Below are 25839 nucleotides of genomic sequence, written 5' to 3' on the forward strand. Positions count from 1 at the left end.
GGGGCTCTCAACAAATATGTTGTTCTGTTAAATATTTCCATTTCTTGATTCTCTTATTATGTTGTAACAGATGCTTTTAAATAAATACATTTGTTTGTGGGATCAGCGAAAAAAATACTATTGAATTGGCATATCATGCAGAAAACTTACTTGAAAAAATCCTGAACGTCATTGTTTAAACGTGATATAAAAAGCTTTGTATTTAAGATATTTTCAGAAGTATATTACAGATGTTTGTTAGGCTTGTAATACCAAATAATGTCATTTAAGTGGTGTGCAAAAAAAAACAAACGAACTTGTATACCTACATTTAAATTGCCAATACTGTGTGTCATTACAAGTATCTTTCAAGTTCAGAATCAGAGTAACCAATATAGGGAGTTCATCCTTAGCCCTAGGTTTTTAAACAATACCAGTTCACTATCAGTACTCATCTAAGGCTGGATTGTTTGTGTTTTATTAGGTATTTAGCTGGCTTTGTGCTGACTCCTTTTTAACAGGTTGTTTATTAAGGTTTAAAAATCTTGATTTTTTCCTTATAAAATGTTTCGTCTTTTGGATTGGAATAGAAAATGACAACTTTCATTTTTCATTAGATGTAGTTCAAACCATAATATTCTTGAAATGTTGGAGTTAATTTATTAAGCTTATAGTCTGTTAATATTCAAAATACTACTAAGAGATAAAACTTAAAGTTGTACCTGATGGTTGAAAACTAAAATACATTGTAAATCAGAGATCAGTATTTCAAATCTTATAATCTTACCTATCCTTGCAAATGGCCACATTTAGATAGATAGATAGATGGATAGAAATACTTTATTAATCCCGAGGGAAATTTGGTTTCGTTACAGCCGCACCAACCAAGAATAGTGTGTAAATATAGCAATACAAAAACCCTGAACAATCAAACAATAAAATGCAAACTATGCCAGATGGAAAATAAGTCTAGGACCAGTCTATTGGCTCAGGGTGTCTGACCCTCCATGGGAGGAGCTGCAGGTTCGATGGCCACGGTCAGGAACGACCTCCCGTGCCGCCAAGTGTTGTATCACGGTGGAATGTGGCCAAAGTCCAACAGTAAAAAGTTCAATATCCAGTCTGCAAACACGTTCCTCGATTGTAATATGCCCCGGATTGCACCGTCCGTTGTTAACCAGATCAGTAAGCACCCAACTCCTTTACGCTTACCGCTCTCAGTGCACTTCCGGTCAGCCGGAACGGTATTACCCACGGAACTCCTCTTCTCCAAAAGTCTCTGTTGTCTCGAACTGGTCCTCTTTCCTTGGCTTTGTGATCCCCCTCTGCATCCTCTGTGTGTTTTCTTCCGGATTTCAGCAGGGGTGTCTGCCGCTCTGTTTGCTAAACCGGCCGGTATTTGCTGGTCAGTGGAATACACAATGCGACCTTGCTTCTGTCCCGTGTGTCAGGATGTAACCATTTCCAGCGCTAAAGAAAACCCAAATAAAACTCTCTCTACCAGCATGTTAGAGAGGGTGCAGCTTCGACGTGTTACCGTGAGAAAAAAAATCCAAAAAAAAAACGTAAATTAAAAAGTAAGAAGAAGAAAGTAAGAATAGATTGGAACGGCTGTACCAGGCTGCATGCACTTTTACGTCTTAGTTATGATGATTTAGGCATTTTTGTTTCACTGTAACACTAGATTAAAATACAAAGCTGCAAGGAAGATTTTTTGATAGATAAATAATTTGTTTTCAAATTATCATTTAATTCTCTATGTCATTCAGCGTAATTTTATGTCAATCAACAGGAACCCCTTTGAAAAAGATAGTAGTCAGTTTATTGTTGCAGTGCGCTTCATTAGCTAGATACCTTTTGTTAACTTTAGGCACAAAAATCGTTTGCCTGTAAGTTTTTAGAAGTAAGCACAGATAATGGGACATCCAGGATCTTTCTGAATGATGGACCACAAATCTCATTGACTAATAAAAATTAATAAGTGATAGAGAAAATTATTGGTTAGAATTTTTTCTGGACCAGAAAGAAAAATCAGTATGGGGGAAAATAAATGAGAGTAACAAAGAAAGATAATTAGAAAGGTAAAGTGTGATGAAAACCAATTAAAAAGAAACGGCTTATTATCTATACAAAAGTGACTCCACATTTTAAATTGTTCCCTCTCTAGGACTTCATGTTTGATTGCCTTTGCTGTTACCTTTTAAATCTGCTATCATTTCCATTACGCAATTTCTCAGCCAAATTTTGACAAGTATAATAGTCCTTTAGGGTCCCAATGCAACAATTTCATTGAACACAGGAAATTAATGGCGTGCTGCCTTGTTTTTGTGTGCGTGATAATAGTGATGTAAGTTATCCACAACTTATGGCTATTTGTATTTCTGTATATGCTTTCCATTGCACAAGTAGTTGAATGATTCAGATGCTATTAACACTGTGTGCAAATACGTCATTATTTTGACAAATGAATGTTGGTCAACTAATTTCCTTTCACAGGACTGTTTTTCTTCAGTAAATCTTCAGGGAGTACACAATGACCCATCTTTAATGAAGTTCTATTAATGTATTGTTTCATATTAAAATTTGCATTTGGTCTGCAGTCAGTCTCAATTCAAGAATGCAGTTCTTTTTGATAATTTTAATTAGGTTATCTTGACATAACTTGTTTTGTTGCACTTTAAGTCAGGAAATTGTATTTGGAGCTGGAGTATTTCCCAAGTCTAGGAAATTCATTTTACGAAAAGAGGATTGTAACGTAGATAATGATGCGCTTTCTCTTTGTACTTCTTTTACATCTGACAGGAAACCAAACTCCAATCTCCTGCGTCTGCCTTACTGAATATGTGCATGTTTTAAGTACTCTGCATGCTGCGATGTTGCACATGCGCAAATATACTTCTATCAAATGATTTTGGCAGGTGATAATCATATTATTTCTGGCCATTCTGGTGAGATGGCTGAAATTTCTTTTCTCCCTTTAACCCAAGTCATATGACCAGCTGCAGTTATGAAATTCAGGTTATTTCCTAATGACTGAGGTGGGTGAGAAGGGAGTGAGGAGAGTAGAAAAGCTGAATGGTCAATGCCATGCTGTGAGCTTTCATTGAAAAGTGATGAGGCCAGAAAGAGAGTAAGGTATGGAGTTAGCTTTCCCGTCAGATTTAAAATGTATACAAAGAGAAAACACATCATCTATGTCACTTGCCTCAGCCAAACTCTCATTTCCATACCCCAATTTCCCAACCATTAGAATATGCAGGAAAGGGTGTTTTGGTGTGTGGTGAGATCTCCTAGACAAAGAAGTAACAGGATGTTAAAGTGGATGTGCTGAATGTTATTATTAGTTTTGAAAATGGGATTAAAAGGGAAACAGTTGGTTGTGACAGCGAATTTGATTTAAATGGGAAATCTGAAAACAGGTTTGTATGTACATTTTTGAGGTGATGCCAGCTGTTGTTACTGTACTTGGATTCTCAGGAGGAAGACAGTCAGGAGCTGTTCTGTACAATGTGTTGGGGGCTCTTGGAAAATCAAATACAGCAGAAGGAAATGGGATGCTGAAGTCAGGTGATAGCACTGGTTCTCCGACTGGCAGTGGCTATAGCACTGATGTATCAGAAGATAACCTGCCTCGTGATGATAAAAGTCGAACTTCAGACAACAATGGAAATTCAGCGTCTGATGATCAGGTAATAAATTAATTATGCTGAATAAATGCATTATAAATACCATTTAAGTGTATTAACAACCCTTTAAGATCATATTTCTGTGTTTGGTATAGAACTTTCAGCAGTTCTTGGTATATTTGCAGGTATATCCATGCCATGGGTATAATTGTAGACTGTAAAGGGATGTGCATTCATAAAGATGGGCAATCAAAAGTAAAAGATTGGACTGACAGTTGATGTAATTGTTTCAACCAGTGTTGCACAATGACAATCAGTGAATCCAAGGTGCACATAATCTTAAACTTGAGACTTTAAAAGCTGTGAATTCTTTTGTAAACATAGAATATTAATTTAGCAAACAGTAAAGATAAGATGTGGAGTTTATTTAAAATGTGCCTACAGCTAATACAACTCATGAGTGAAACTATACCAGTTGCCCCTGATGGAAGTGCGATAACTTCTTCAGCAAGCATTAGTGACTGAGAATAGTTATATTTCAATGAGGTGTGTAACTTCACCTCCAAATACAGGGTGTCAATCCATGGAAGTAATTAATGGTGATTGCCTAATCAACTCCATTCTGCCATAGATATTGGTATTACCATAACCTGCCCTATCAAGAAAGGTAAGTAAAATTAAGTGCAATTAACTGCAGGTTTTCTGTTCTATAATCACTATATTGGGTCTTGAAATTGCTATTTTTATCTTAAACTTTATTATTTGATGATACATGAGCATAACTAGCAGGTTCAGCATTTATTATCCATTCCCACCAGCACTCATGAAGGTGGAGGTGATTGTTCTTGAACTGCAGGAATCTGTGTTGATGGTGATTCTATCATTGCTGCTAGTTGGAAAGTAGTGTGATTTTGATCCATTGGAAATTGGAAATCTATTTCCAAATGAGAATTTTGTTTGATGGTGGATATGGTCAGGCTTCTTTGCACCCCTTTAGATGTTTAAGCTGAGGATTTGAAAGGTGCTGCTGAACTGATACAGTGCCTGTTAGGTAGCACCTTGTAGGTGGCAGAAATGTGCACTGACAGCAAAAAAAAATTGATGGTAAAGAAGTAATTAATTAATAATGTTACAGTTATGTAGATTGTTTTGTCCTGAGGGCATTGTATTTCTTGATTATGGCTGGAACTGCTCTCATGTAGCAAGATGAACTGTACTCTAGAACACACCCAAAGTGGTTTCAAGACTTTGAGAAGGTTGTAAGTTATTGAGGTTTGAATTGTTCACAAAAGATTGCATGTTATGTCCATTGACTTGTATCTACTTTATCTAGATGATGTTGAAATTAATCTTTAGTTACAGTGTATAAATAGGATAATCATGTTAAGTTAAATGCCTGTCACCTTTAGAATAAAATTCCAAGTTTCAGCTTAACAACTCATGATTATGAAACAATGATGCTAATTGTTATAATTTTCAAACAAAATGTGTCAGTGAACAGCAACACAACACTGCATCCAAATATTGATTAGCTCTCAAATTATGGAGCATAGACTTCAACTGCTTCTGAGTGTTTTAAATTTTTATATGTTTGACCATTCTCCTACTCAAGACACACAGGATCAGGTAATCTGTCTAGTAAAGACGGCAAACATTGCAGCAAAGATGAGGCAGTAATTTGAAATTTTAGCATTTTGACTTTTATTTTGTTGCCTCTATTTTTTTAGGATGAAGGGGTTGAGTCTGATGACCTCAAGAAAGATCTTCCACTGATGCCACCGCCCCCAGATTCCAGCAGCATGAAACTTACCATTAGCGAGATTTGGTTCAGCTTTGCCGCCCCAACCAATTTACATTCACAGGTTCAGATTTATTCCAGGTACGTGTCCCTTTACTTTATGTAAGACAGTTCCACACATGAAAGTCTCAATAAGGAAACTCTTAATGTAAATCTTCCTTCATAAATGCTCCTAAAGTTGAAATATTTGCTTATGAATAACTTGGTAACATTGTAAATCTACTGACACATTCTTTGAAGATTTGTGGCCAGCAACGGGTAGACTTTCAGCTAAACACTGATCATATGAGCATTTTGCTTTAACACCAAACATATCATTGGGATCCAGAACAAGCCCTACCCAGAAGTTGAAAAGAGTTTGCAAAGCCAGGTACCAGCTTCACTGGAGTTGTCCCTCACCTTGGCCACAGCAGTCAAACACAAAGTCTCCCTGGATAAAATGGAGTTGTCAAAATTGTCTGACTATATATTTTGTATGTGTAACTTCCAGTCATTTAGGAATGAATAAAATGTTTTAAATTTAAAGTTACAATTAATTTGTTAAACTGCAAAAAATGCACATGGATATACTGAAGTCAGTGGAGAAGTAGTCACTGCCTAGCATAGTGTTTTTTTGTGGATTTCCATTGTAAATTGTGGGGGAAAACCCATGAAACCCCGCTGATTTCCTTGGCTGCATAAGTCCAAGGAAGACACTCCCTGGTCCCGCCAAACTTGTAAGATTGAGATGGCTCTCTCACTCCAGACCTAGGTTTGTGTGGATGCTGTGTAATTTGCTACCCTGTTACAACTCAGTGCCAAGAAATAACAGACAACACACGACTAAAGGAATTATGTTTATGTTTATAAACTAAAGGGTTAGTAAAAAAAAACAAAAAGTGCACATTATAATTAAACAGTCAAATGTGCACAAGTTGGAGCTCATCTTAAACTTCTATGTCACTTGTGTACTGGGCCCTCGGTCTGGACCATCTTCCGAATGTCGCTCACAATCCATCTCAAACAAATGGGTCTACCACCGGGTTGTATCCTACAACCGGTTCTCCCCAGCGTCTTCTCTCTTCATCTGCTGCCGAACAAAAACTCCAGGACCAACCTTAGTGTGCCTCACTAAAAAAACCTCTCCCCAGTTCCACCATCCTAATTGGATGGCACACATTTCTCACTATCCCTCATCTTCAGCAATCACCCAAGCAGGCTGAAAGCAGAACAGACTGCTCTTACAGAACTGCTAGATGAAATATGTACATCAATAATAGTAAAAATGTGAACCAGGGCATTATACCTACAACTTTGGACATGAAGGCCATTATTTTGGTCTCTTTCACTGGTCTAGCTAGACTGCTGAGGAGTGAAATGTTGGAGGGAAAAACAGCAATGAGCATCTGACAGCAATTTCAAGATTGATTTGAAATCCTGTACTCGTGACAGTTAGATTCAAAGTACATTTCTATTCAAGTTATGTGCACAGAATATAGCTCTGAGATTCATCCTCCCGCTGACAGCGATGAAACAAAGAAACACCATTGAATCTGTTTAAGAAAACATCAAACACCCATTGTGCAAAAAAGAACAGAGTTTACAAATGGCGAAATGCAAGCGGACAACACACAGAATATCAAACGTAAAACCAGGAGTCCAGTGTTCAGTTCAATGGGCCACTAGCCCACTGCAGGCCGCAGAGCAAAGAATTCTTTACTGAAGCACCCCAGACCGCATCAATCACTTGATCAAACCACTCAAAAACAGCAAAAAAAAAGTAACCAGATGCCAGGAACACATGCAACATAAACCTCAAAGCCCCATAACGAGTCCACAGCCTCTCCAATTGATCCTTGCAACATGGATCCCATGACTCCCACACTTTCCTCTGACAGCAGCTCGTGAGAGGGAGAGGAAGACAACACCAAGCACCAAAGACCAAAGGTCTTTGGCTCTAGTCCTTGTCGACTTCAACCTTGCTTGACGTCTCAATTGGAGAAAAGAAATGGAGTTATTCATGGGCTCATGCACTGTCTTCAGGCTTGTAGACCTCCAGGCCGCACACTCCATGCCAAACTCACTGAACTCCATCAGAGATAGTAAAGTATCAGATTGTTCAATCGGCCCCAAAACACACATGAGTCACAGATACCAATGACACGCAGCTCGGTAATAGAATCATATTTGAAAGAACAGGAGGTAAATATAGTAGTTTTGTGAACTCTTTGCAAGATGTTGCTGTTGGTCACATTGTTCACTGGCGCCATCAGTTATATGGGGAATATTCTCACAAATCCTTGCAATTACTGAGCTTCAATTGTATAGTGTGAATGTAATAGCTTCTGCAGGAGAACGTGTACTAGAGTTTCTTGCAGAAAGTTCACGAGAAGCTACATACATTTTGAACTTTGAAAATTAACTTTGAGAGGTTAGTCATGGCTAAAATCAACTCCTGCCTCAGCAAGGACGTGGGTCTGCTACAATTTTCCTATTGCCGCAATCGGTCAACAGTAGATTCAATCTCACTGGCTCTCCGGATGACCTTAGATCACTTGGACTATAGTAATACCTATTGACTACAACTCAGTGTTCAACATAATCATACGGTCAATTCTAATTAACAAGCTCCAAAAACTAGGCCTCTGTACCTCCCTCTGCAACTGGATCCTTGACCTCTTCGCCTGGAGATCACAGTCTGTGTGGATCAGAAATAACATTTCTTCCTTGCTGACAATCAACACTGGCGCACCTCAAGAATGTGTGCTTCATCCACTGCTTTACTCTCTCTACACTCACGATTGCATGGCTAGGCGCAGCTCAAAAGTCATCTATAAATTTGCCAATGACAGAACTATTGTTGGCAGAATTTCAGAGGGTGATGAGGAGGTGTACAGGAGTGAGATAGATCAGCTGGCTGAGTGGTGTCACAGCAACAACCTTGCACTCAGTAAGACCAAGGATTTCTAGTGCACATTCTGACCATTTTGGGTTGCCATGTACTGGAGATGGTGTGGAATCTTTTTTGATTTCCCTTTGGATCATCTCTGCCATAAAAAGGAAACTTCCGATCTGCATAAGGAAGAATATGTCAAGAGCAGTGTCCTCTTTTGTGAATTTTTCAGATATTTCCTTCTTAAAGGGTAAACGGGGCGACCCATCAGCATTTCCATGATTAGTCAGCCTCTTGAATTCCATCTTGTAATTGTGTCCTCCAAGAAACAGAGCCCATCTCTGCATTCATACTGGTGTTGTTAGAGGAATATCCTTCTGTGAGTTGAAAATAGATAACAGTAGTTGATGATCATGAATGAGGGTAAACTCTTCTATACAAGTACTGGTTGAAACTTTTATACCCCAAACCAAACTAAGGTCGCTGTGTCAATCTGTTTTCTCTGCATCGGTAAAGGAAGGTGATGCAAAAGTTATACGGCATTCACTTCCATCCCTCATAAAACATGTGACTGCACCTATACCATAAGGCGAGGTATCACAGGCAGCTTCAAAGGGCGGTGTGGATCATGATGTGTGAGTATAGTGTCTGACGTCACCATTTTCTTTGTTTTTTGGAAAGCTACCTTACACTGCTTTGTCCATTTCTTCCCAATCTGTAGTACTGAGTTCAAGGGGTTGACTGCAGTAGCCAGGTTTGGCAGGAACCTATTGTAGTAATTGACAAGTCCTAAAAAGGACTGCAACTTTGACACATCCTTTGACCTTGGTGTGACCACAGTAAGTGATGCGTGGTTTAAAGAATTCACACTTGTTGCATCATGCTCTGAGCCCATAATCTTTTAACCTTTATAACACTGTCTTGAGATTTTGGGAGTGCTCCTTGTCATCCTCACTGGTAACAATGAAGTCATTCAGGTAACACTGAGTGCCTGAGCAGCCTTGCTGCACCTGGTCCATAGCTTTCTGCTAGAGTACCGGTGCAGATGCTTCTACAAAAATAAACCTATTATGGCGATATAGCCCTTTGAGAGTGTTCATGATGAGAAACACCTGGGATTCTTCTTCCATCTTCATCTGTAGATAGGCCTCAGCTAAGTCCACTTTGCTGTAGTGTTTTCCTCCAGAAAGGTTTGCAAAGATATCCTCTATCCTGAGCAGAGGGTATTGATCTACTTTCAGTACTGAGTTGATTGTGACCTTAAAATCACCACAGATCCTGACAGACCCATCCTTTGTTACTGTGGCCAAAGGTGTTGCCCATGGGCTCCACTCAACCTTGCAATCTTGGAAAGAATTCCTACACCTCTATGTGATCTAACTTACTGGCTACTTCATCACAGATTGTATAAGGAACCAGGCAGGCTTTGTTAAACTTGGATGTGGCATTTTCATTTAACATTATTTTACACTTGATAGAGTTTTCTAATGCCATCCTGTCACTGTGGCATCATCCAGTACCTTTCTTAATCCACTTTCAGTTGACTCCTTGTGACATGCTAATGGTAGATGGATGTCCAATCAAGTTGTACTTTTCTCAGCCAATCACAGTCCACAGTGCTGGCCCTCCTGTTTTAACCACATACAAGCCCAGTGGGGCTTGTTGGTCGCTGTATTTCACTTCTATGAATGTTATTCCCACAGGAGTTATCTTTTCTTCAGTGTAAGTTCTCAGTTGGATATCCGCAGACTTCAGTTCAGCATCTTTCAAATTCCGGTCAGACTCATTTTGTGGAACGACTGAAACAGCCAAACCAGTGTTCAATTTCATTTTGATTAATTTGCCGTTCATTTCTTTTGTAGGTCATATTGTTTGCCTCCCGTTAATTTTCACAATGTAACTCTCAAGGCTATCCAATCCTGTGTCACTCTCGTCATTATCAGATTTTTCACCAACAGCATGTCTTGAAAACACAACTTGACTTATTATCTTTATCTCTTCATTGTGCAGTCCATTTATTTTTGTCTGACTCATATGCTCTTTGTTCTGTATGTGTCCTATTTTGTTGCATTTTCTGCAAGTTTCGCCTTTAAACCTGCATTGGTCTGGTGTATGTGAGCCCCTGTCACAATGGTAACACAATTTGTTCAGCAAGGCAGGTTTCTGTCTAAACTTTGCCATATTGTTTAAGCTCACTTTCATTTCTGACTGCAACTCATTTGCATCTCTGATTGCTGTTTCCATTGATATGGTGATTGCAACTGCTCCTTTAAATGTGAATTGTGCTTCAGTTAGGAATCTTTTTTGAATGCTTTCTTGTAAGTTTCCACAAACTAAATGATCTCTCAATGCATCATTGAATTGATAATGTTCAGACAGCTTCCTCAATTCAGCCATGTAAGCTGATATGGACTCCCATTCTTTTTGATTCCACTTATAAAACCTGCAGTCAACAATGGTTTCAGTTGTAGATGTTCCTGCATCATGTTCACAGTATCTGCAAAGCTCATTTTGGTTGGTTTGGTTGGATGCTCTTCTACCTATTACACTGTAAAACTGGCACTGACTCTTCACTGGCTATTTCATTTGCTTCAAAAGGCTCCTTAATTCATTCCGTATACCTAATCCAGTTATCTGCTGGATGCGACCATGTTTCTGATTTAGCCAGCTATTTCTGATTATTTATTTGTTTGTTTGTTTGTTATTATCACCCGGTACTTACCATTTACGAACCAGTGAATTTTGTCTGTTTTCTGCCTTGTTTCTTAACTGGAAAGTCTTTCTCCCTTTCTGGAAAAATCCATGCTGCATTTTTAAAATTTGAATCTCTTTCTCTTTCTCTCTTTCTCTTTCTCTCTCCCTCTCTCTCTCCCTCTCTCTCTCTCTCCTTTTCTCTCTCTCTTGCTCTTTTTCTCTTGCTCTTTCTCTAGCTCTCTCTTGCTCTCCCTCTATCTCTCTTTCTCTCTTTCACTCTCTCTCGCTCTCTCTCATGCTCTCCCTCCCCCTCTCCCCCCTCCCACTCCCTCCCCCTCCTTGCCCCCCCAAAGAGAAACAAGTATATATATATATATATATATATATATATATAAAAATATTTGTCACTACATATTTTGCCTCTTTAGTAACCGTTGCCTGGGAATGAAATTTGCTTTGACAACTATAGGAACAGTTCGACCTATGGCAGCTGCACTTCACAAATGATTGAGCTTGTTGTGCTTGGAGGTAGAATTGCAAGATGTTAATGACTCAGTTCATTAAAATGCTTGTGTAGTTGGGAATAGTGAAATGGCACTGTAGTGGAGAACATGGGGATCGTCATATAGCAGAGAGGTAACAGTGGTTGGTACTAGAGAAAATCTAGAAAAGAATCAGAACCACAAACTACAGGCTAAAGTGAACTATGGTAAACTTATTTCTGGTTATCAGCCAACAATGGATGGAAGCTTGCCGTTGTACGTATGAGGTACAGTTGTAACTGCGCGCAGCTTGTGTGGCACACAAAGTGCTCAAGATCGACAGTTCACGTGACACACTGGCACTGAAACTTGACATCGCAAAACGCTTACTCCACTCTATGTATATACAGTGCATGCAGGGTGCAGGTAGTTCTGGGTTAAAGTAAGTGCAAAATGATATAATAATGTTGAAAAACTTTGGATACAATGATGAGAACTTTGTTCCAGGATGAATGACACCACAGTTCATGTCAACTTGTGGAGAAAGTTTGTTCTGACCGTTTTCAGAAGGCCTTTGACAAGGTGCCACACATGAGGCTACTTAACAAGATAAGAGCCCATGGAATTACGGGAAAGTTACATACGTGGATAGAGCGTTGGCTGATTGGCAGGAAACAGAGAGTGGGAATAAAGGGATCCTATTCTGGTTGGCTGCCGGTTACCAGTGGTGTTCCACAGGGGTCCGTGTTGGGGCCGCTTCTTTTTACGTTGTACATCAACGATTTGGATTATGGAATAGATAGCTTTGTGGCTAAGTTTGCTGATGATATGAAGATAGATGGAGGGGCCGGTAGTGCTGAGGAAACAGAGAGTCTTGGATAGATTGGAAGAATGGGCAAAGAAGTGGCAAATGAAGTACAATGTTGGAAAGTGTATGGTTATGCACTTTGGCAGAAGAAATAAACGGGCAGACTATTATTTAAATGGGGAAAGAATTCAAAGTTCTTAGATGCAACGGGACTTAGGAGTCCTCGTGCCGGATACCCTTAAGGTTAACCTCCAGGTTGAGTCGGTGGTGAAGAAGGCGAATGCAATGTTGGCATTCATTTCTAGAGGAATAGAGCATAGGAGCAGGGATGTGATGTTGAGGCTCTATAAGGTGCTGGTGAGACCTCACTTGGAGTACTGTGGGCATTTTTGGTCTCCTTATTTAAGAAAGGATGTGCTGACATTGGAGAGGGTACAGAGAAGATTCACTAGAATGATTCCAGGAATGAGAGGGTTAACATATGAGGAACATTTGTCCGCTCTTGGACTGTATTCCTTGGAGTTTAGAAGACTGAGGGGGGGACCTCATAGAAACATTTCAAATGTTGAAAGGCATGGACAGAGTGGATGTGGTAAAGTTGTTTCCCATGATGGTGGAGTCTAGTATGAGAGGGCATGACTTAAGGATTGAAGAGTGCCCATTCAGAACAGAGATGCGAAGAAATTTTTTTAGCCAGAGGGTAGTGAATCTATGGAATTTGTTGCCACGGGCGGCAGTGGAGGCCAAGTCATTGGGTGTATTTAAGGCAGAGATTGATAGGTATCTGAGTAGCCAGGGCATCAAAGGTTATGGTGAGAAGGCGAGGGAGTGGGACTAAATGGGAGAATGGATCAGCTCATGATAAAATGGTGGAGCAGGCTCGATGGGCTGAATGTCCGACTTCTGCTCCTTTGTCTTATAGTCTAAACCCTAGACTCCATGTGAATTCTTCTCTTCTACCATTGGAAGGTTGGGCTTTAAATTCAGCATTTTCATTATCAAGTTCTTTTCCCATCTTGCTATATCATACTGCACTCGGGGTGAAAACTTTGACCCACCTATCTTCGGAGCCATGAATTGGAGAAGGCAGATATTAATGATTTCACCATCACATTCAATGTGCAGCACAACCTTTGGCTGATTGAGGTAAATGGTATTCAAAATTCAGGGCTTAAGTCGTAGCATAAAACACATACCAGTCATGATCCTTGCTCCTTATTATAATCCTGAGACAAAACTACTTGTAGCAATGAGTCTTCACAAAATCCCCAAATACACCTGAAAGATAAATGAACCAACATTGAGGTGTGCTCCCAAGTCAACTTCCTCAGCATTGAGCTGTAATTACTTTCAGTCAACATGCCACATTGTTGTGTATAAGACTCTGAAGTTGACACTGCATTCTGAATTTTTTTATTGAAGGACATTACAGATGGGATTCTTTTGCGAGAAGAAAATAAATCAACAATGTGGTGAAAGAAAAAATGCAAGACCTCCATTGGGTCCTGGAATTCATTTCCTCACATTTGTGAGAGTACAGAAAAAATTGCCCCTCACATCTCCTTTGAAGTTACCTCCTCTCACCTTAAATGCATGCCGTCTACTATTAGACATTTCAATCCTGGGAAAAAGATGCTGTCTGTCTATTCTATGTATGCCTCTCATAATCTTATAAACCTTTATCAGATGTCCCTTTGCCTCTGCCTCGCCAGAGAAAACAACCCAAGTTAATCCAACTTCTCGTTTTAGCACATGCCCTCTAATCCAGGCAGCATCCTAATAAACATCTTCTGCATCTTCTCCAAAACCTTGACATCCTTAATATAATGGGACAACCAGAAATGTATACGATGCTCTAGATGCGGCCTAATTAGAGTTTCATAAAACTGCAACCAAACTTCCTGACCTTTGACCTCAATAATCTCAATTAATAAAGACAAGTATGCCATATGCCTTCATAACCACCCTATCAATCTGTGTAGCCACTTTCAGGGAGCTATGAACTTGGACGCCAAAACCCTCTGGTTTTCAACATTGCTAAGGGTCTTGCCTTGGAATTTTCTTTAACCCTACTTGCTAAGAACATTTTCCTAATTCCCTCCTCGTGTTTTTTTCTGGCTTCTTTTTAACATTCAAAGCTCTGTTTGATTCTAGCTTCCTAAGTTTTGCATACTTTTCCTTTTTTTTTGAATAAATTCAAGACATCTATTGGCATCCAGAGTTCTCTTACCTTGCCATCCTTGTCCTTCCTTCTGACTGGAGCATACCTGTCCTGTACTCTCCGCAGTTATTCTTTAAACACCCTTTGCATGATGGATATGGACTTGCCAAAAAACAGCTGTTCCCAGTTTACTCTCCCTAATTCCTGCCTAATGCTCTTATAATTTTTCCCTACTCCAATTTTCCCACAAGGTTCATACTTATCCCTATCTATAGCTATCTTAAAACTAAAAGGAGTTGTGGTCACTGTTTTATAACTGCTCACCTACTGAATGGTTGGTTACCTGACCAGGCTCATTGCCTAACACCAAGTCCAGTACAATCCTTCCTCTTCTTTGACTGTCTACGTATTGATCTAAGAAACCCTCTTGGGTGCACCTAACAAATTATACGCTGTCTAAACCTCTTATACTCAGTAGGGCCAGTTTATATTAGTGAAGTTGAAGTTCCCCATGGAAACAACCCTATTGTTTTTACGCCTTTCCTTAATCTGCTTGCATATCTATTCAGTGTCCTGGTGGCCATTGAGTAGTCTATAATACAAACCCTTCAGAGTGATTACACCCTTCCTATTGTTGACTTTTACCTATACAGACTCAGTGGATAAGCCCTCCTTTATGTCCCTTTTGAGTGTCTGGTTTGAAGCCTTTGTTGGTCAGAGTCGACCATGGATGTTGTGTCCTAGCTGTCTGGATATGCAAGCAATGCAGGGCAGTACAATGTGGAGAGCAAGCTGTCCCTCTCCACGCATCTGATGAACCAAAAGGAATGGCAGAAACTGATGCAGCTGGCAGCAACAGGGTCGCAAGATTTGCCAAACAGCATTGGAGTCAACTTAGAACTGCCTTAAGGAATCCAGCTTTGAATTTTTTCCCTGGGGTTTACTCCCAAAGCCTTCCCCATGAGTGGGTATGGCCACAAGGCAGTGGAGGTTTGAAATCAAAGTTTTCCTTCTCCAAGGTGAGCTGCTAACCATAGCTGATGAGCCGCATATAACTATATAACAATTACAGCATGGAAACAGGCCATCTCGGCCCTTCTACTCTGTGCCAAACTCTTACCCTCACCTAGTCCCACCGACCTGCACTCAGCCCATAACCCTCCATTTCTTTCCTGTCCATATTGCTGTTCAATTTAACTTTAAACGACAACATCGATCCTGCCTCAACCACTTCTGCTGGAAGCTCATTCCACATAGCTACCTCTCTCTGAGTAAAGAAGCTCCCCCTCATGTTACCCCTAAACTTTTGCCCTTTAACTCTCAACTCATGTTCTCTTGTTTGAAGCTCCCCCACTCTCAATGGAAAAAGCCTATCCACGTCAACTCTATCTATCCCCCTCATAATTTTAAATACCTCTATCAAGTCCCTCCTCAACCTTCTACGTTCCAAAGAATGAAGACCCAATTTGTTCAACCTTTCTGTGTAACTTTAGTGATGAAACCCAGGTAACATTCTAGTAAATCTTCTCTGTACTCTCTCTATTTTGTTGATATCTTTCCTATAATTCGGTGACCAAAACTGTACACGGTACTCCAAATTTGGCCTCACCAATGCCTTGTGGGATTTCAGCATTACATCCCAACTCCTATACTCAATGCTCTGATTTATAAAGGCCAGCATACCAAAAGCTTTCTTCACCACCCTATCAACATGAGATTCCACCTTCAGGGAACTATGCAGCATTATTCCTAGATCCCTCTGTTCTACTGCATTCTTCATTGCCCTACTATTTACCATGTATGTCCTATTTTGATTAGTCCGACCAAAATGTAGCACCTCACATTTACCAGCATTAAACTCCATCTGCCATCTTTCAGCCCACTCTTCTAACTGGCCTAAGTCTCTCTGCAAGCTTTGAAAACCTACTTCTCCACCTATCTTAGTATCATCTGCATACTTACTCATCCAATTTACTACCCCATCATCCAGATCATTAATGTATATGACAAACAACACTGGACCAGTACAGATCCCTGAGGCACACCACTAGTCACTGGCCTCCAATCTGACAAACAGTTATCCACCACTACTCTCTGGCGTCTCCCATCCATCCACTGCTGAATCCGTTTTACTACTTCAATATTAATACCTGACGATTGAACCTTCCTGTCAAAGACCTTACTGAAGTCCATATAGACAACATCCACTGCTTTACCCTCGTCAACCTTCCTAGTAACCTCTTCAAAAAATTCAATAAGATTTGTCAAACATGACCTTCCACGCACAAATCCATGTTGACTGTTCCTAATCAGACCCTGTCTATCCAGATAATTATATATACTATCTCTAAGCATACTTTCCATCAATTTACCCACCACTGACATCAAACTCACAGGCCAATAATTGCTAGGTTTACTCTTAGAACCCTTTTTAAACTATGGAATCTATGGAATTTGTTGCCACGGGCAGCAGTGGAGGTCAAGTCATTGGGTGTATTTAAGGCAGAGATTGATAGGTATCTGAGTAGCCAGGGCATCAAAGGTTATGGTGAGAAGGTGGGGGAGTGGGACTAAAGGGAGAATGGATCAGCTCATGATAAAATGGCAGAGCAGACTCGATGGGCCGAATGGCTGACTTCTGCTCCTTTGTCTTATGTCTTATGGTCTTAAACAATGGAACCACATGAGCAATACGCCAATCCTCCGGCACCATCCCTGTTTCTAATGACACCTTTGAAATATTTCTTTCAGAGCCCCTGCTATTTCCACACTAACTTCCCTCAAGGTCCTAGGGAATATCCTGTCAGGACCCGGAGACTTATCCACTTTTATATTCCTTAAAAGTGCTAGTACTTCCTCTTCTTTAATCATCATAGTTTCCATAACTTCCCTACCTGTTTCCCTTACCTTACACAATTCAATATCCTTCTCCTTAGTGAATACCGAAGAAAAGAAATTGTTCAGAATCTCCCCCATCTCTTTTGGCTCCACACATAGCTGTCCACTCTGATTCTCTAAGCGACCAATTTTATCTCTCACTATCCTTTTGCTATTAATATAACTGTAGACACCCTTGGGATTTATTTTCACCTTACTTGCCAAAGCAACATCATATCTTCTTTTAGCTTTTCTAATTTCTTTCTTAAGATTCTTCTTACATTCTTTATATACCTCGAGCACCTCATTTACTCCATGCTGCCTATATTTATTGTAGATATCTCTCTTTTTCCAAACCAAGTTTCCAATATCCCTTGAAAGCCATGGCTCTCTCAAACTTTTAACCTTCCTTTTCAACCTAACAGGAACATAAAGATTCTGTACCCTCAAAATTTCACCTTTAAATGACCTCCATTTCTCTATTACATTCTTCCCATAAAACAAATTGTCCCAATCCACTCTTTCTAAATCCTTTCGCATCTCCTCAAAGTTAGCCTTTCTCCAATCAAAAATTTCAACCCTGGGTCCAGACCTATCCTTCTCCATAATTAGCATTGTGATCACTGGACCCGAAGTGCTCCCCAACACAAACCTCCATCACCTGACCTATCTCATTCCCTAATAGGAGATCCAACACTGGCCCTTCTCTAGTTGGTGCCTCTATGTATTGCTGCAAAAAACTATCCTGCACAGATCTTACAAACTCCAAACCATCCAGCCCTTTTACAGTATGGGCTTCCCAGTCTATGTGTGGAAAATGAAAATCTCCCACAATCACAACCTTGTGCTTACTACAAATATCTGCTATCTCCTTACAAATTTGCTCCTCCAATTCTCGCTCCCCATTTAGTGGTCTATAATACACCCCCATAAGTGTTACTACACCTTTCCCATTCCTCAATTCCACCCAAATAGCCTCCCTAGCCGAGACCTCTAATCTATCCTGCCAGAACGCCGCTGTAATATTTCCTCTAACAAGCAATGCATCACCTCCCCCTCTTGTTCCTCCGATTCTATCACACCTGAAGCAATTAAATCCAGGAATATTTAGTTGCCAATCACACCCCTCCTGTCACCATGTTTCATTAATAGCTACCACATCATACTTCCAGGTATCAATCCATGCTTTAAGCTCATCCACCTTTCTTATAAAATGCTCCAAGCGTTAAAATAAATGCATTTAAGAAATTTTCCACCTCTTACTCTCTGTTTATCACTAATGGTGCAAACAACTTTACTATTTTCTTTTTCTTCCTTCTCCCCTACATCTGTTCCTACACGCTCTTTCCCCTCCCCCCTTGTATCTAGTTTAAATTCACCAGAGCCTCTCTAGCAAACCTAACTGCAAGAATACTTGGTCCCCCTCCAGTTCAGACGTAAGCCATCCCACTTTCCCTGGAAAACTGTCCAATTATCTATAAATCTGAAGCCCTCCCTTCTGCACCATGTCTTCAGCCACGTGCTGATCTGCACTATTTTACTATTTCTAATCCCGCCTGCATGTGGCACTGGTAACAATCCTGAGAATGCTATCCTGGAGGTCCTGTCCTTTAACTTGGCACCTAACTCCCTAAACTCACCTTTCAGGACCTCCTCACTCTTCCTACCCACGTCATTGGTCCCTACATGGACAACAACATCCGGCTGCTCACCCTCCCTCTTGAGAATACCGAGAACTCGATCCGAGATATCATTGACCTTGGCACCAGACCATCTGGAATTCTCTATCTCTTTTGCAGAACCTCTTATCTGTCCCCCTAACTATCAAATCCCCTATCACTACTGCTGTCCTCTTTTCCCTCCTTCCCTTCTGAGTTGAGGGTCCCAACTCGGTGCCAGAGATGCAACCACTGCAACTTGTCCCTGGTAGGTCGTCCTTGTCAACAATATCCAAAACGATGCAGTTATTATTGGTGGGAACGGCCACAGGGGTGCTCTGCTCATTCTGTCTATTCCCCTTCCCTCTCCTGACTGTCACCCAGCTACCTGTCTCCTGACTCTTAGGGGTGACTATCTCCCTGTAACTCCTGTTTATTTCTGCCTCTGCCTCCCGAATGATCTGAAGTTCAGTCAGCGCCAGCTCCAGCTCCAGCTCCAGTTCCAGTTCCCTAATTCAGTTTGTCAGGAGCTGCAGATGGATGCACCTTTTGCAGGTGTAGTCATCAGGGACGATTGTGCTCGCCCTGACTTCCCACGTACTGCAAACGGAGCACTCAACTGCCCTAACTGCTGCCTCCATTACTTACTCTTAAGGTAATTAGATTTATTAAAGGAACTTACCCAGCCTTACCTCACTTGGAGTGAAGCTCTTCCTCAGCCTCAGGAGCCAAAGCCTTCCTACCCTATCTCCCTCTACTCTGTCGCTCGCTACAAGGTCGCCCACTCCGTTAATCTGCTCTATTTTAAACACTCCTGCTGCTTCACGGTCCGACTTACACGCGCTTGCGCAGTCGTGCCCTGTTCAACTGCCGAGGGAATGACCGGCTTCCACAAACTGCTCTCTTTTAAACACTCCCGCTGCCTCACGGTCCAACTTACACACACTTGCGCAGCTGTGCCCCGTTCAGCTGCCGAAGAAATGGCATGTGCCCATTTTGAGTGCAGCTGTAATATTGTTCTTCATTAGTAATGCAACACCCCCCCACTTTTACCTCCCTCTCAGTCTTTTCTAAAACATTGAAACCCTGCAACATTAAGCACTCATTCTTGTCCCTCTCTCAACCAAGTCTCTGTAATAGCCATAACATCATAGCTTGATGTACAGATCCATGCCCTAAGTTCACCACCTTTACCCATAAGTGTTGGCGTGTGGCCAAGTGGTTAAGGCGTTGGTCTAGTGATCTGAAGGTTGCTAGTTCGAGCCTCAGCTGTGGCAGCGTGTTGTGTCCTTGAGCAAGCCACTTAACCACACATTGCTCTGCAACAACACCGGTGCCAAGTTGTATTGGCCCTAGTGCCCTTCCCTTGGACAACATCGGTGGCGTGGAGAGGAGAGATTTGCAGCATGGGCAACTGACGGTCTTCCATATAACTTTGCCCAGGCCTGCACCCTGGAAACTTTCCAAGGCGCAAATCCATGGTCTCACGAGACTAACGGATGCTTATTACTATTTACCCATAATACTCCTAGCACAAAATATACACTCATCAAGCTGTCCATTCCATTGTATCTATTACTTTGCTTCTGTCTGTTTTTACTGGACTTAACATTTACCTTGCTCACCATCCCTCCACTTTCTGACCTGGTGCTCTGGTTCCCATCCCCCTTTCAAACTAGTTTAATACTTCCTGAGTAACATTAGCAAACCTAAGAATTGAAGAGGAAAACAGTGGTGTGCTTAAATCCAATTCAAAGCACAACTGTTCCCCATTAGTCTCTTCTTTCCAGTACCATCAATTCCATATCCATGCAGCCAGTACCTTTGATCACATCTACTAACAATTTATTAGCAGTATATTTTCAACTTACTTCTGTGGGTTAATAAACAGATCAGTTACACTGCCTTCATTGTGGATAACCTTTGTAAAGAATTTGTTCACATAGCCAGTGAGTATCTATGGCAATAATTCAATGAACTAAGGAAATTGTTAAGGATATATTTGCTGTTTAAAATTCAGAAGAGTCAAAATTTTGAATAGTTTTGGTTGACTGTTTATTGTTCAGATCAAGAATTAGATTTATTATCCATGCGATATGTCGTGAAATTTGTTATTTTGTGGAATTATTGCAGTGCAGGACATAAAAAGTTTCTATAAATTACAATATAAATTAGTAGCGGAAAAGTGGAATAGCAAGGCAGTGCTTATGGGTTTATGATCGGTTTAGAAATCAGATAGCCATGAGGAAGAATTTGTTCTTAAAACATTGAATCTGGATCTTCAGCCTCCTGAACCTTCTCCCTGATGGTAGTAAGGAGAAGGTGAAGGTCTTTAATGATGGGTGCCACCTTCTTGAGGGACTGCCTTTTGAAGGTGTCTTTGACAGTTGGAAGGGCTGTATCCATGCTGGAGCTGGCTAAGTCTACAACTCCCTAAAACCTCGTTCCCATACCACTTAGTAATGTAACCACTCTGACTGCTCTCTGTGTTACGAACATTGAGGGTTGCCAATCACTGTAAAAGTAAATAAGTAGTGCAATGCAATCCATTAATTTGTACATGTTAGCAGGAAGCTGTTATAAATAAGATGGTTTTGTAGTAGTTTCTGTGCCGTATTTGGTTGAATCTTATTCACTTCCCCCATGCTTCCTTGGGGTCAAGATAAAGCTTGAAGCTAAGTTCAGGACATTTAACCCTTTCTACCAGCTATAGTACTCCCCACACCCCTCTACCCACTGTTGGGCTCAAGACAGCAACCCCAATTTCCTGCTGTCTCAATGACAGGTATAGTCAGCTATCTAAATGGTCTAGGAAGAATTATTCTGAGTTTAACTGCTTTTTGTTTTAATGAATAGAAGGAACATTTATGAAAGATGGGAGGGTGAATAGAGGGGATGGGGAGAAAGCGGATAAGTTTTTGAACATTTATTTTCTTGTATTGCGCATTAAACTAGCTGTTCATTTTCATGAAATTCTGTTATAAAATTTAAAAAGTAGCTGCTTCAGTTTGGTAAAAGACTGGTACATATTTTGTTTCAGGCAGCTGAATCTTTTAAGCACAGCTACACCAGCTATTAGTGCCTGGCTTATTCCCATTGATCAGCTGAAATCATCCCTGAATAAACTGGAAATGGAAAGAACTCTCCGTGTGTGTGCTGTGATGGGTTGTATTATGACAGAAGCTCTAGAGGTAAGTTGAAACTTTTTTTAAAAAAGAAGCACTACATATTTAATTTGCTCGCTCAGTGTAGTCTTATGACTGTCTTAGGTTACTAATGGGAAAATTGAAAAATGATGGGTGTGACTGAGTGTACCTCTTCCTTCTCAGAAGTTAGTTTTTTTTTATATAACCACCTCCGGATACTACTTTGGTGAAAATGTCAATTGGAGTGAACTTTATTATTTATAAACACAGACGTTTATTATTTACAATTCTGTCAGCTGACAGTTCAGTTTTTTACCGGACTTTGGAGAGAACAACTCTTTCACAACAAATTGCCTGAGTACTTTCCAGTAAGATGTCAGTGCACTTGGACTCAGAGGTATCTACAGGGTCAACCAAAAGTGGTTTTGCCTTTTTAAAATGTATTTTTTATGATTGTAAGAGTTTTAAAGTACTGCTGGTCTACCCTATAAGTGAGTTGCTCATTGGTGGAGAAACTGAAGGAGTTGGACTTGATGCGGACCGTTATGCTGCTGCAACAGAGAGGTGTACAGTCCAACAACGAGTGACCGTCTTGGATGCACAAGACCCCGTTGGACATGGGCGACGTGGATTGCCGCAAGTCCATTTATTTGGTTTATTGGTGAATGGCGGAGACTGTGTGGCTTCAGCTGCAGCAAGAGCTGGGCTTCAAGCTGCATTGTCACTTGTTTACAGACGCCCGGGGGAGGCATTGGGGTCGGGTGTTCCACCAGTGCGCTGGAGGTGGTGTAGTGAGGCGTCCATGCTGGAGTAGGTGCTGCACTCCAGTGTGCGTTCGGCAGAAGGCAAGCTAGATTGTGTCCTGCTGCAACGCTTACACCTTTATATCAAGTATGAATACATTAAAGTTTGTTTTAACAATGAAAAATTACCACAGTGGATTCCATTTAATTAGGACAGATTGGAACCAGTATATTTTGGTTCAATTAAGCCCAGGGAGGGGTAGCACCTCTGATGTTGTGTCCAGTACTTTATCCACCCTATTTGTTTCATCCTTAAAGAGCTTTTACAAATTTGCCATATATGATTTCCCTTTCATGAAACCAGATTAAATTTGCTTGATTTTCTAAATATCCTGTAGTTGTCTCTTAATGCTTCCAAATGATAGCTGTTAGCCTAATTGGTCTGTTCTTTTTTTCTTTATTTCTCATTCCTTTCTTCAGTTATGGTGTTACACTTGCGCCTCACAATCCTTCTAGAACTTAAAGAATTTTGGTAGATTATTTCTAGCAAATCCACTGTCCCTACAATTCCTTGCCCTCAAATGCTAGGATGTAGGCCATCAGGATCCATGAACTTGTTGGCTTTAAAGGCCTTTACTTCTCATAGTACTACTAATATAGTGGTAGAGTTAGTTTTACATTCAACCCACCTCATGGCTTCCTGTATCATTATTGGAATCTTCTGGAGTCTTCCTCTCTGAAAACTGAACCAAAGCCATTATTTAGAATCTTCTATTTCTCTATTTTTCAGTATTAAACCCCTAGTCTCAACATCTATGAGCCCAATATTTACTTTAGCTATTTTCTTCATTTTTATATACCCCCTGTAGCTCTTACTGTTGGTCGTTCTCTGTTAATTTGATGTCATACTCTTACCTTCTTCCTTTTTATTTTTCTGTCCTCCTTTCCTGATTTCTAAAAACAAAATCCAATATTCTGCCCTACTATTAATCATGTTTTGCGTGTTTTTTTTGTTTAATTTTATATTATTTTTTATTTGAATAGTTAGCCTCAATTGGTACATGCTTCTAATAGAGCTGTTCTTTCTTACAGGTTTAAACATTTACTGAAACTTAAGAAGTACCTCCTCAATGCTTGTTACTGGTCTTAATCTTAATAGCATTTTAACTTTTAATCCTTTTTCCTAGTCCATCCAAATTACACTTGTGAATTTAACTTGTCCTGTATGATAAAGAAAATCACCTAAATATGTATCGAAAAGATGACAACGTTACTTTTTTGAACTTGTAGTAGAGTACATAGCTTGATATTTTAAGGAGCATTAAAGTACAATTCCTACAGGAGATGATCACTCAGCCCATTATGTTCGTTTTTAGGATCTACCTTCTAGGTCATTTCAATTCATTTAATTAAAAATACCTTCTCATTATTTAATTAAAAAGACCTTCTGTTGGTCTCCACAGTCTGGTCACTTACCATAGACCACTCTCCTCCAAGTAATAGTGCCTGATTTGTGCACCCAAAATCAGACTTTGTGGAACATGTGTTTGAAATTGCCTTTTAATTATTGAAATTTAGTTGAAGATTTTTTATGAAGTTTTATTGCATAATCCAATTGAAATTTCTCGTTGTAACAAAATCCCATTTGCCACAGTTGATAACTTGGGTATTTTATCCCCTGTCAATTAGGCTCCTGAAAATCTCCCATTTCATATGAAATCTTACCAAGTAGACTGCCTTCTTACTTACCTTGTTATTTTTATTCATAAATATTTTCACTTTCTGGTAAGATGCCAGCATATGAAGTCAATAAGTTCGTGGCCTAAGGTAGAAGGAGTCAATTTTAGAAAACCTAGTGTATTTATTTTTCTTACATTTACACACTTAGTCCAGCAGTCGTGGAGCATACGGATCCCTTCTTTGTAGAGATCAGCGTCTTGGACCTCCAGAAGTGGTCCACAGCAGGGGTGATTGATAAGTTCGTGGCCTAAGGTAGAAGGAGATGAGTTATTAACTTCAAACTTTCTGCATAATCACTCAAAGATTTGAACTGCACGTGCATATAACGAGAGCTGTATAACTCATCTCCTTCTACCTTAGGCCTTGAACTTACCAATCACCCCTGCTGTGGACCACCTGTCGTGCAGAAAGTTTGAAGTTAATAACTCATCTCCTTCTACCTTAGGCTACAAACTGATCAATCACCCTTGCTGTGGACCACTTCTACAAAGAAGGGATCCATATGCTCCACGACTGCTGGACTAAGTGTGTACATGTAGGAGGGCACTATGTTGAAAAATAAATGTGCTAGGTTTTGTAAAATTGACTCCTGCTACCTTAGGCCACGAACTTATCAATCACCCCTCGTATACTTACAGGAGAAGATCTAATTCTCTAAAGCAAATCTTTTCAAGGCAAATTTTATACAATGTACTGTATCTAAGCAGGAAAAGACAAAACCATTAAATAAATATTTTTGCATGTTTAAACTGTTATTTTCCTTATTTTCAAGATACTCATTGCTGTTACTGTTAAAGACTTTTGAAACTTATCCATATTTAATGTGGTTGCTTTCATTGAAATCTGAACATTCATTTTGGTTTTGTTTGGAATATTGAAATAAACTATGTGAAAAATAGATAATTTGGTATAAGTGGTGTAACTTATTTTCTAATTGGTTTCTTTCAGAGAAAGAGTGTACATTTTCCACTGAAAAGCAAATACAACAGAGTTAATAAATTGGCTCAGTATCTACAAGAAAATCCTTCCTGTTTATTGTGCAATATACTTCATCGATACTTATACCAAGCAGACTATTCTGTCATTGAGGATGCCACTATGGTAAGCATTTGTAAGACCTATGGCAAACGTTCTGAACTAAGTGTGGGTGGAAAGTACTATTAATATGCAGGTGCTCTGGCACTATTTCTTACTTTCCTGCTTATTAAAGGTTTCTGTGTTGTAGTACTCTATGACTTGATTATGTACAAAAATT

General features: G+C 40.1%; 1 protein-coding gene across 6 annotated transcripts in view; it reads left to right on the top strand.

Annotated features, from left to right (window-relative positions):
* The window catches only part of kiaa1109 (KIAA1109 ortholog), a 439747-nt gene that overhangs the window by 253743 nt on the left and 160165 nt on the right, over positions 1–25839 (top strand). For all 6 annotated transcript variants that reach the window (XM_063046524.1, XM_063046528.1, XM_063046526.1 and 3 more), the window contains 4 exons: positions 3457–3668; positions 5333–5484; positions 21996–22146; positions 25533–25685. In XM_063046524.1, the coding sequence (XP_062902594.1) occupies positions 3457–3668; positions 5333–5484; positions 21996–22146; positions 25533–25685 (668 nt within the window). The remainder of the gene's footprint in view (positions 1–3456; positions 3669–5332; positions 5485–21995; positions 22147–25532; positions 25686–25839) is intronic.

This window comes from Mobula hypostoma, chromosome 4 (genome assembly GCF_963921235.1).
Source record: "Mobula hypostoma chromosome 4, sMobHyp1.1, whole genome shotgun sequence".
Lineage (NCBI taxonomy): Eukaryota > Metazoa > Chordata > Chondrichthyes > Myliobatiformes > Myliobatidae > Mobula > Mobula hypostoma.